Source organism: Rhinolophus sinicus, chromosome 4 (assembly GCF_057876585.1).
Source record: "Rhinolophus sinicus isolate RSI-liver-muscle chromosome 4, RSI-T2T, whole genome shotgun sequence".
Taxonomy (NCBI): domain Eukaryota; kingdom Metazoa; phylum Chordata; class Mammalia; order Chiroptera; family Rhinolophidae; genus Rhinolophus; species Rhinolophus sinicus.
The window spans coordinates 14,782,622-14,795,603 of record NC_142504.1 but is presented as its reverse complement, the minus strand read 5'-3'; the positions used below and the strand labels follow the sequence as shown (position 1 = coordinate 14,795,603).

Sequence of the window (12,982 nt, the reverse complement as noted above, 5' to 3'; positions counted from 1 at the left end):
GAGAGAGAGAGAGAGAGAGAGAGAGAGAGAGAGAGAGAGAGAGAGAGAAGGAAAACAGCCAAAAGGAATCTGCCCAGGTCTCCTTGGAAGAAGACAATCCAAAACCCAAGGGGAAAATGTATGAAAAAAAGAAAAGAAAAGAAAAGAAAAGCAGTACTATCAAAATATACATAGATGCACTGAATTTACTCAATGTAGAATCTGATCATTAATAAATTCCTATTTTTGAAAAAAAGATGTAATCTTGAGTAATTACTTTGCAACTATTAAATGTGCAGTAACTTCCCTTTATTATTCCTAACAAACTACAAGAATGGTCCTTTTAGAACAAAGCTGAATATACTTTGAGAGTAAAATGGCATAAAATTACTCAGCTTCTCATATTTCTCCAAGGTATACATCTAATTTATCCACAGGCTTACTTTGGAGCAGGCACCCATGGTGATTAGTTAACTCAATAGAGCAGTATTGAACTACAAATGACTTATTCAGAGGAAAATGATTATGGGGAATCTCTGAGTTCTGTGTTATTTGAACTCTTATTCTAGGCTCATTTTTCAATTTCTATCAAATACTATATAAATTTCCATTTTCTTTAGAGACAAAGAATGTATCTCAGTAATGTAATTTTAATATCCACACACCTGAACAAGTCCTAAACCAGCGTACCAAAGGGAAAGTTCTTACCCTATTACTGAATCATATGCAATCATACAATGACTTCATATTATCGTGCTTGCTTAGCTTAAAACTGTGCAATGTATAAAAATAATTAAGTCACAATGAGAGTTTGATAAATAATCACTGGGACAAAATACACCTTTTAAGAAGAGAGGCAGAATCTAATACAAACAGTGCACTGTACAAAAGTTACCATAATTAAAATGTATAAATTTATTAGTTCTATATTCAACTGAGCAAAATGCAACACGATTAATCCCATAGTTAAGAGTTCATCATAGGCTATAAAGAAGTGGATATTCGTGGAGAGGAGTTTCCTGCTCTGCTCTTTACTTAACAGTGTTAAAAAGATTAATATGGAAAAAAAATCTTCTCGTTCCTTCCAATCACAATGATCTTGATGATTTAACGTAAAAAGAAACTGTGGTTTCCTTTGAACTGTTTGATTTTAGGCTTGTCTGGCTAAGTACTTGGTTTATTGAAACTGTCATTACTCTCTCACTTATCAGCTGGCAGAGAAATTAATTACTCTGTGGTATCTGCTAGCCTCAGTTAGAAGACGCCATACTGTTTTCCCCAAATCTAGATCCTAGCTCCACATAGGTTAACTGATCTCATGTTGTGACCCTCAGACCAGCATTCACAGGATTCAGGTCACGACCTATGAATTAGCATCATGGAAGTAAGGGCCATACCCAGTTTCCCTTAAGAACTGAAGACATGAAATAGTAGGAACTTCCTACGCCTTTCCTGATGTGGTTTTCAGTACACTAAGCAGCTGCCTCTCGAATCTAAAGGAAGACAATCAGGTTATCAGCACTCTCACATATTTCCAAAAAAAAACGAAACTGAAAATTTCTATGGTATACACTTACCTGCATCAAAAGAATCACAAGGGTGATAAAAAACCAGCACAAGAAAAATATTTCACTCATGTTCTCGAACAAAAATTGATCCTGTTTTTAAAACAATTATCCTTTAGAAACATTACCTAGGAGCACCCAGCGACAGGCCCCCTGCTCCCATCACTACCATAAAGTCTCCTTTGCAGTGTTAAATGGCGTTGGGTTGGTAGCTCACCTCTGCTTCACCAAATTATTCCATGTGCAACCACAAGTAAATGCCTTTCCTAACACATTTCTACCACAATGTACTCTAAGAAACATAAAACCTAAGAATGATAAATACAGAAAATTGCTTCATCAGAAGACAGTGCAGAGTAGATTCTGGATATGCTTTTTAATTTTTTTCTCAGCAGGGGGAGCTAGCACTCTCATCTTGAAAGTCTAAGTATACAAGTCGGATATTTAAATTTCTATTCCAATGATCACATTTCAGTACGTGTTAGATTATCCTACTGAAAAATCACTACAAGGAAAAAAAATTCAAGTTTGACAAACTTGAAAATTTACCTTTGTCTTGAAATTCCTGAAGATAGCTGCAAAAAAAAACACATTATATTTTAAAATGAGGGTAACAAATCAAAATAAGGTCCAATCAGTGGCAGTAATTCAAATCTATTTAAAAATCTATATTATAAACATACATTTAGGAAAAAACTACTTCCTATTCTGAAATGACAATTCCAAAAAGTTTACGGATTTATAATAAAAGTATTTTTAAAGACCTAAGTTATAGTAGTAAAATCAGGATTTATCTTTAATACCTATGACTTATATTTATTCATTTCAGTATCTGGAGATTATTATTTTCCATATTTACATTAAAATTCTCAACCTAACTATATCTTATCATTTAAACCAAATATATCCTCAACTAATCAAAATAAACAGTTGAATTTTGCTAGAATGCTTAGAAAAATATATATTCAAGAAGCTTCACAAAAAAGGATATTATGATAAACACATCAGTTTTTAGAAATTATTATAGCGGAAATATATTTTGTCCTTTAAAAATATTTAACAGCAATTAAATTACAACAATTAAAAATTTAATTCCGTGACAATCAATTCTTTATTGAAATGTTAATTAGAAAGTTGCTTCTAAGTAAGAAATTAGTAATAAAAGGCAAGTAAGGGACTTACATCGATTTCACATCTTTTATCTTCTTAATAAGAGATTCTCTCTTTTCCTTTGCTTTCTTGGATAAATTCTCCCCTTTCAGTATGTCTGCTACAAATGTTTCCACATCTAAACCATGAAATATAAGAAACAGGATACAAATTATAAGAAAGAATCATTTTTTGTGGAGACAAATAGGACAATGATTATTTCTACCCATAAGTATTAATATCGGTACAATTTGTTACAGTTATTTATCAATCCAAAGCATAACAGTTGAAGTATGTTTCAAATACTAAGTTGGACAAATCTGTTCACCACTTAGCTAATAAAATTTGTATGCTCTGCTTATGCTTAGCACAGCAAATGCTATTTGGATGTTTGGCATCATTACACCAGGAAGAAGCACACAAGTTTTAATCAACTACGGTGCCCCATAAAACAAATTCTCTCATATAAAAGCAAGCACAGAGCATTTATGTATGTGTTACTATCATTTTACAATATTTTCTAAGGTCCTGCATGAACAGGTCATTCACAATATTATGTCAATATAAGTTAATGTCTCTGGAAAGGGCCTGTTTTTCCCAGTGTAATTCATTTTTAGATGTACACGATGTTTAACGCTTTAAAAGAAAAAAAGAGTCCCTTTTTCTAGCCAGATTCCCAAACCAAACCCTCCTCCTTCCTACCTGCCCCACCCACTCTGGCCAGCCACCGTCAAATAAAAAAGATAAATCAGTTGTGTGGTTTTGTATGCTCTAGCTTCCTGCCTTGGTATTACCACCTTGAAATATTTCTTTAAATAAAGGAAGAAGTGGCAAAAATAGATTCATCCACTATTTAAAACTAGAGTAACCTAAAGATCAGATTTCTATGGCCTCATTTCCATATAACGTAGCGTCCGTTTTTTAAATTTTAGTAAACTTCTAAATTTTTCTGTCTTTTACTTCTCTCTGGTATAAAATTCCTACAAATCCTTACTGGTATGATTTTATAATAGCTCTCATTCTTATTTTTTCTGAAACATTGTACAACTCTAAATTAATTTTATATTCAGAATTTCCAATCTCACTTTGAGTTCCCTAATACTGAGAATACCATTTAAAAAATTTAAATACATATGAGTGTAAACCATCCATATTTCATATTGAATAGATGTCTGTATGTTTTACTTTCTTTTTACTTAACTACTTTGTCTTCTAACTCACATTGATAAAAAGATGGTAACAAAACATACAATAATATTACATGTATTAATTCAAAGCAGTACAATAGTCTTTCAACTGTACTTATAATTAACAATTTAAAACCTAGTATTTGAGATAGAATGTAATCGATTTTAAATTCTTGATTAAAATGAAAAATACCTTGATCCAATGCACAAAGTTGATTAAACTGTTACTCTACGCATTCACAGTAAATGTGTCAAGATCATTTTTCACTAAATCAATCTGACAAGTGAAAGAATTAAAATTTAATATTGATATATTTTTTAAACAGCTTTCTGTTTTCAGGTCCATTAATGACTAATGTTAAAAGTATCAAAAGGCAATGAAAGCAAAGTGTCCCAGGTTCTCTTTCCTTAAGCTGTCCATATTTTTCGAAGAGGGGGGCATAGAGACATAATCCAATACCACCGCACATTAGACTCAGATTTCTAAAGTGAGTTCAAACTAATGAAACATCAAAAAGAAAAGCGCTCTCCTTTAAACTCAAAATTTTTGTACCCAAAGGAGCAGACACTCTTTGGATATCCAGATATTAGCTGAACTGGAAAAGATCGTTGGCTTCCCTAAGATGGTCACAATAAGTCTACTAAGAAAGTGGGACGAGAGAGAATGGCATCTCTACTGCGGATTATTTCTCCAACGGGACTCAGTACTTGGGAGAATCCCTGGCCCGATGATTAGTGAAGAGTCTGCTTAATGTTACTTTCACTCAATGTTTGTCTTTAATTCCCTCGTCCACGAGCATTTAATCGCCTATTTTACATTTTACAACCCAAGTTTAAATAAACGGGATCTATTTTCTATCTCCGGAAGCAATAACAGCAGGAATTATAGCCCAAGAGTTATTTCTTTAAAAGGTCATTTCATTTCTATAAAAACAGAAAACATAAAAAGCTGCAGCGCTCTATCTAGTGTTTCCTAACACTCCCCCAAAAAATATTATTAAAATAAGGATCCCTGCTATCCCCGAGGAAATACTTGCTGAGAGTGAAACTTCAGGGAAAAATCTATGTTGTTATTTGTTTGTTTTTCCAGGGGGAGGAGATTCCGAGGTTGGGCAAGAGAAAAGATCTGTATTTTTAGAGTAGTCTTAACGTATTAATTCCTAAACTTATCCCAGAAAAAGAGTCTAGGGCAATGAAAAAGATTTAATAAACATTGATTTTTTAAAAATATTTCTCAAAAGAGACATGGAATGCATAGGAACTGCTTTGCTATTTTCTTCCTTTTTTTTTTTTTTTTTAACAATATGTTAAGAACTTTATAATGGAATTGATGCAATCTTAGTTTGTTGGTGCCCACTGAACTCGGTTAGGTTTCTAAGTTTTTGAAATCTGGGTTCTTCCTTAAAATCCACAATGTGCCCATTTATTTCGAATCCAACGAAACCAGCCTCTCCCAGGCACAGGAGACCCTCTGGAAGTGCCGGGGGCCTGGAGCAGGGTCCCAGAGCAGAGAGCGAGTACTGAGAAGTTAGTGGGGGCTTTCCTGGGAGATGCTCGGACTCTGCCATCCCCGCCCCTCGACACTCGGAGTGTTAAACCCCGGGGTCCCCGTCATCGGAGCTGTGAGCCGGGGGCACTAGGTTTGGGGCAGCGCCTTCGCCAGACAAATGGGACTTGGATCTGCGGCTTTGTAGCTCAGAGCCAGGGTAATATTTCAAAAGCAAGCAATAAAAAAGTCCTGGGCGAATCAAGCCCTCCTCTGGCTGGTTGGAAAAGAGATTTGAAGCTTTTTATTGTGCTCTGAATAGCCCTGCAAACGGTAAACTAGCGAGCACGGTAGCCCTCTTCTACCTTCCTTTAGGGGTCGTGTCCCTCGGTGAATTTGTCGATTTCACTGACTCCAGACTGCCTGTAATTCGGGGAAAGGCAGTAATTCGATTACGAGAAAAGGTCAGCCTGCCTCCTCCCTCGCCTCTTGGACTAGTGAGTTAGAATTCCTCTTCCTCAGACACGCACTCGCCACAGGAGAGGAGAAACGTGGAACCCACCGTGCACGCGAGGAGAAAGGGCACTTCGTGGCTGCCCCCAACGCACGGGTCTAAACCCCACCGCCGCCCCGCCCGCAGCCACCTAGAACCAGGTCGGCTCTCCGGCAGCCCCAGAATTAGTCCCGTCTCCATCAGCCTCTGCCCCAGTCATCACGGAGGAGAAAGTTATCCCATATGGCGGTGGGGTTTGCTCCTGTTACCCCTCAACGCTGTCAGAAGCAAACCTTACCTCCCGGTACAACTGTAAAGATCTGGGGGAAAGGGCCTCTGAAGAGAGCAGATTTACAACTGCTCTGCAGATAAATGTTGTCTGAGAACAGAATTGAAAGATATCATATCTTGGCTCAGCAATCCTCAAGCAGTTTAAGTTAGAAAGCTCTCAATAGCCATCTCAACCCCTAAGAGGCAAACACTCAGCGTACACCAAATCACCGACTAGTACTCCAAATTGTCCTTTTTTTCTCTTTTTATGTACATATGGACCCCCTAGAAAAACTGCCACCAGGGCTTCCCCTAGAGTCCTCAAGTGGCTAGGACAGGTATCAAACACACACACACACACACACACACACACACACACACACACACACACACTGTTTTCCATCAACTTCCACATAGAGTGAAAATGTGAAACCACACAATGTTAGAACAGTTTTTAAATTCTTGCAAACAATAAAATTAACTGTTGGCTTCTCGAAACTGAGTACATAGCACAGGTTCCCACTCAAAGAAACCATGTTTGACTACATGCCTTTCCCATCCTCCAACAGCAAACAGCCTGGAATATAACTGCCAGGCTGCAGGTTGTAAACAAGTCACCAAGGTAACACCTGGTGTCTTCAGCCTGTTCCCAATTACGCGGTATCTTCCTGAGGGGACATGCATTCAGACACACACACACACACACACACACACACACACACACACACCCCTCTGTGATGGCCTGAATTGTATAGGAGAGGGAGGCAAGAATTAAACTGAATCCACTACTATTTGCTCAGCCCCAGATCAATAAAACAAGTGTAAAACTAATCACACCACACCCCACATGGCTTTACTACTTAATTCCATATCTTTCTCTACTTTATGAATTGGGCCAGGTTTCAGTTTGTGTGCACTGAAGTGCTATCACCAAACTTAATGTGGTAAGGATCCCAGCCAAACTTAAACTGGCACCAGAACAAGACGCCATGCTTTTCTTCTCTGGTACAGGGGGGTGTGGTCTGACCAAACACCTACTGGTGAATACATTTTTACAAAATCAATTAAACCGGGCACAGGTAGATCAATGAAGCCAAGTGCCCAAAGTTGGAAAATGGCTAATTGAAAAGTTATTGATTGCTCTAATCAATGTCTTTCTCTTGATTACTTAGCAGTTTTACAGGTTATAGTGGAACTGTGGACTTTTCAAATAGGGAAGAAGAAATGTGAATAACCACCAGGAGTTCTCAGAAAACACACCTGAGTCTTACAATCCAGTCATCTGACAAAATTACCAAAATTGGTTTTGCAGGCTAAATGATTTATTTTGATAGAAAACTGGGCTGTTGAAAGATAGGGATGAACATCTTTCACCTCTAAAAGATGGCTCATGATAAACAGTACCTTATGATAATCAAAATCTTTTTACTACGCATTTTCAAAGAAGCCACAGTGAATAACACATTAGTCTGAGATTTACGCCATATTCACTCTTAGGCAGCACCTATTATAATGTGTTCAGTATGTGATTGAAAAAGAAATGTAAACTCAGTGGAATGAAAAAAATAGACTTGGCTTTAATTGAAAAAGACAAACTAAGTGAATAATGAGTATATAAAAACTAGCCTATGCCACTTTTATCACCCATATATGACACTTAATCTTAAATTTATGAGAGACAACTGAACTGTTTCAAATCACCAGAGGCTTTTCTTATTCAGTTGTTTCTATCTTCTTTCTAATAGTGTTTTAATGCTGGTAACGTAGAGATAAACCCATTTGGAAGTTTTTTTTTATATACTTCTCATTTGTAGTATATTTAGATTCCTTTTTTAAAAAAGAAAACCAGTGATAATTTGGATTGAGTCACTATAATACCTGTGTGTACTATCAAATGTCTTATTTAGTAATCTGAAATGAAAATACTTTCAATGGAAACCCATGTGGAAAACAAGCCAACCAAAGATGCCCTCCGAAGAAAAAGCAGAATATCATACGCTTAAGATAGGCAAACAATTTTCCTAACATCACATCTTAATTCATCTATGTTACATGAACCATACAAGGAACTGTAAATTTCTGGTCCCTTGATTTACTACCACATTTTCTTATTTCTAGCAGAGAAAATCTTAGAGGTATATTAGACTGATTCCACCTTGAGATAAAATGTTCTCATATCAACTTTATGCTCATTAGTTATTCCTGCCAAAACGGGACAGGCTTGTTCTTGCTCTATAGGAAAATCCAGGTGCTAAAGAAGTAGGTGACTATTGGTGACTCAGTAGGTGGCACTCTTCCCTTTACATACTCAGCTAATGCCCCAGAAGAAAGTTATGGGATACTAGATATACCATAAATAATACTCATACCGTGTTGCCCTGAAAATAAGACCTAGCCGGTCAATCGGCTCTAATGTGTTGTTTGGAGCAAAAATTAATAAAAGACCCGGTCTTATTTTACTATAAGACCGGGTCTTTATAATATAATATAATATAATATAATATAATATAATATAATATAATATAATATAATACCTGGTATAATATAATATGATACAATATAATACTGGGTATAATATAATGTAATATAATACTGGATATAATACTAGGTCTTATATTAATATTTGCTCCAAAAGACGCATTAGAGCTGATTGTCCAACTAGGTCTTATTTTCGGGGAAACAGGGTAGGAAAAATAAAGCCCAAGTGTTGACCAAATTATAAATGGAACTTTGGAAAGGTGGAAATCAAACCACACTCTTCTCGGCATTGAAATAAAACTCTGCTTGTTTCAACTGAATTGTATTCTTTACCTAGTACCCCTAAAGCGGTTACTGATTATAATGCATGAAGGTTTAAAAAAAAAAATGTTCTGGAAATTCCCAATAGGGGAAAATGCAATATTTCAACTCAAGGCTGCTGGATGGATGAACAAAATCTCAGGGTCACTTTGCAGAAATCATACAGCCACTTTGTTTGGTTTGGTTTGATTTTTCATAGTACTGATAATCCCCTATTTTCTTTTTTTAACATTGGTTTCATTTTCTAGTTTAATAGAAAGAAACTAACATCCTCTTACAGCTCTCCTTTTTAAATGTGTTGTCCAAAAATAAATGAATGAGAATATCTGATTGCAAACCACTAACACTCCAGCAGTCAAAGGGTGGTGATTAAACAAATGAAGGGGGTTGGGGGGGGCCAGTTGTTCCAGTTCCTCTCACTTTCTTGACTGCCTGGAGGAAAAACTCACATAAATCAAGATTATTCTTGCTGTTAGTCCTAGTCAAAATATTTGGATGTGGGAAAAGATTAAATGAACAAGATTTTGGATTATCCTTTAATTCTAACTATCCAGCCTAAATCTGTTCTTCCATTGTTATTCTTTTTCAAAATTAAAGATTTCCTGTAGCACATATGGCATAATATTCAAAATTTGCTTTGCACAACAAAAACTCATGAAACAAAAGAATAATTCAACACTTTTACAAAAAGCATAGGCTTTGAAGATTTAATATACTGATTCCACAGAAATATAAACAACTAACAATCAAACTACACAGCCACTTTTTCAAGAGTATCATTAAATGTAAATTGAGAATGATAGCCTTTCTGGGTTTTTGCATTTCTGTAGAATGTTTTTTTTTTAAAAGGAGGAAGGAATGAGAAGGAGGGAAAAACAAACATTGAAAGGAAAGTCTAAAACTGTTATAATCATAAAGAAAAATAATAAGAAAAAATAAATTGATAACAATACATTTGAGTACCTATTTCTATCAAGCAGTTGAAATGTCAAACATTTAACACACAACATATAATGAATTGAATAATTGGCACATGGAATACAAAGGAAAAAGTCCAAGCAATATTATTTTGAAAGGCGTTTTCTTTGGACTTTATATTCTTTTTTCTGAAGGCAAGGGATTTTAAACATCAGAAAAGTTTAGTTCCTTATCTTCTCTACCTTGAAATTCTATCACAGTGCCATGCATTCTAAGAGCACTCAACTCAACTGTTGGCCATAACCACCACTACCAATATCTCAAATTCTTAGTTTCAAAGAAAGAACTAGGTAAGCCAGCAATATCTCTAACATTCAAATCAATACCAACTCTTCCTCTATAGTTTTAGTAATTTTACATCTAACCATGTACTATTTACCCAACATATTAGAATTATGCAAATCACCATGCACAATCCTAACAGAATTTTTTTGGATGAAAAACTTGAAAATACTGCTGAAAGCATTTTATTACTGAAACCTTCCTTACCTCAAAAAAAGATTTTAATTACAGTCAAACATAAAATGTTAACAACCACCTTTAAAGAAGTTAAAAAAGAAAAATGAAAAACACAGATTCACTTGTTTCATTTCTTTAAAATATTTTTTTCTCATACCCTTGAAAATATCCTCTGAAAATAAAGTAGAAGCCAAATTTATCATCTCAAAAACTTTAATATTTTAACATTTCTTTTTAATACTTCATGTTTTAATATTATTTGCTCTAATAAAAAAATACTGGAAATGTCAATAAGATAACTTTTAAGATGCTGATTTCAGACATTATGCAAGTACATTATCTGACTAAAGAGAAAGAGATGGCTAAAGTATATAGGAAGTTAGTATTGGCAGATAATTTAAATATTATGTAATTCTGAGCTTTCAGTTAAATTACTCAAACAAGGGCCACATGAAACATTTGTATGGGGATCAGAGAATAAAGGGTCTCATAACCTACATATCATATTATCTGCAAATGTGTCATTATGGATCCAAATAGCAAACTGTCTACTGTGGCAGCTGTCAAGCTTTAATAGCATGCACCCAGAGGTCTGTGCTTTATTTATTAAGTTCACAAATTCATACCTAAAATAAAGGGAAAAAATTCAGACCTAGACTTCGAATATTGGGTAATGGTAAACCCCACTCTGATCTGGTTACTAAAATAACACTCTAAAACAGCAATTTCAGTATCACAACAACAAAAATGTTAACTGTAGTAAAACAAAATAGTACTCATGTGAACTCTCATATAATGGAATAAAAGCTGCCTTAAATCAGTCTTTACAGTTCTTTCAGTATTTCCCTCAGTGGTATCCACTAATGACAACAAGCATTTCTTAGAGTAAAATACGAACCCAACCACAAATGCATTCATTACACTGTAATCATGTTCACACAAACATAAGTCTGCATCCATACACTATCGATTTTATTTTCTCTATCGTATTCATGATGCTAACTGCCAAAACAGTATAACAGCATGTTAGATTTGGCCTCACGCTATAACAGTAACATACTATTTAAAATGTCTCACTTTAGAAATTGATTTTCAAAAGTTAAAATAAGCAACATAGGCATCTAAGAGGAACCTTTTAAATCCAGGTATTCATGACCAATATTGAAAGAGAAATGCTTTAAGAGACAACTAAAGTAAAGCTATCAAAATTCAGTTTCCAGAATTCTGATGTATGTATGATAAAATGAATAATGGTAAGAATTCCAGAGCATCAGCATAGGTAAGATTTGTGCTACCCTAATGTATTTTCTACTTTGTGCAGAAATATAAATTTTCCAGTGGCCCTTAGTGAAAATACACATCTCCACATCTAGTTCATAGCATTGACCAACCGCATCTTGAACTCCTAAAGTACAGTAAGTTCCTATAAATGGTAATTTAAAGCTGAAAAGGGGAAGATAAGAGTGCAAACATGAAGTACTGTCATCGTGTGACAGGAAGTTGGACTTTAACACATCCTTCCTTTTTAATATGTTACTCAGGCTGAAGACAAGTGGCCATTTAAGAATCAGGCCCTCTTTGAAAGTCTTAAATATAGGTGGACTGAATGTTCAAGAAAAATGGGAGTTTTAGAAATGATCAAGCCTCCCATTCCATAACCCCTAACACCTGTAGCTCAGACCTCTCTCTGCATCTATACCCCCTTCTCCTCCACTGGCCAGGCCAGCAAAGAACTACTTCTTTGATTACTGATCCCTTCCCAGTTCTCACACTTCTCACTTCTCATTCATGTTCTCTCTCTCTCTCTCTCTCTCTCTCTCTCTCTCTCTCTCTCTCTCTCTCTCTCTCTCTCTCTCTCTCTCACACACACACACACACACACGCGCGCGCGCGCGCGGTGTCTTTACAATGCATACAGAATAGGCTTCCCCACCATCCTAGCACCAAAATTGAACACACACGGCCAGACCCCTCTCCCCACTCCCACTCCCACTCCCACTCCCACTGGCCAGGAGACATGGGGAGCGCGGGGAGGGAGGGTAGAGACTCTGAAGGCTTCAGTCCCCATCAGCTCGCCCCCGCCCCCGCCGCGTTTCCCGCCCCCTTCCCGCTCTTTACCTGCCAACAGGTTCTTAATTTCCTCAGGGAGGGTATAGGGAGAGGAGGCACTGCTAGGGTTGGGCATATTAGGGAGCGCGGGGCGTGCGGGGAAAGGACCTGTGCTGCAAGGGTAAACGACGGGCTGGGGTTGCGGCTGCGACCTAGACTCTGGCTAGCGGTCCGAGTAAGCACTGCGGGGCTACGATTCCGGACACTGCCGGGCCGGGGCTCACAACAAGGAAGTCACTGAATCCCCAGCCTGCAGCTGCTGGACTCTTGGCCCAGCCCCGCCCGGCAGGTCGGGGCGGGGCGATGGGCGGGGCGAAGGCCCGAAGTCCTGAGGAACCCAACTGCGCATGTGTCTCCCTCGTTTTTCCGAAGCTCCGAAAAAAGCCTCTGGACAGGCGACGCCCACCGCTACGTCAGGGAGCGGGAGGAGGAGCGGCTGGTGGGAAGCGGGCCCGCCGGTGGGAAGGGAGCCGGCTGGGCCGCGTCACCTGACCCGGCGCCTGAAGCG

At 37.2% G+C, this 12,982-nt stretch overlaps 1 protein-coding gene across 1 annotated transcript in view; it reads right to left on the bottom strand.

Annotated features, from left to right (window-relative positions):
* Positions 1-12,763, bottom strand: part of SKAP2 (src kinase associated phosphoprotein 2) — a 164,335-nt gene extending 151,572 nt beyond the window's left edge. The window contains exons 1-3 of the mRNA XM_019726141.3: positions 12,484-12,763; positions 2,727-2,832; positions 2,094-2,119 (exon numbers count right to left, since the gene is read on the bottom strand). Of these exons, the coding sequence (XP_019581700.1) occupies positions 2,094-2,119; positions 2,727-2,832; positions 12,484-12,550 (199 nt within the window). The 5' untranslated portion in view covers positions 12,551-12,763. The remainder of the gene's footprint in view (positions 1-2,093; positions 2,120-2,726; positions 2,833-12,483) is intronic.
* Positions 12,764-12,982: the final 219 nt, after the last annotated feature.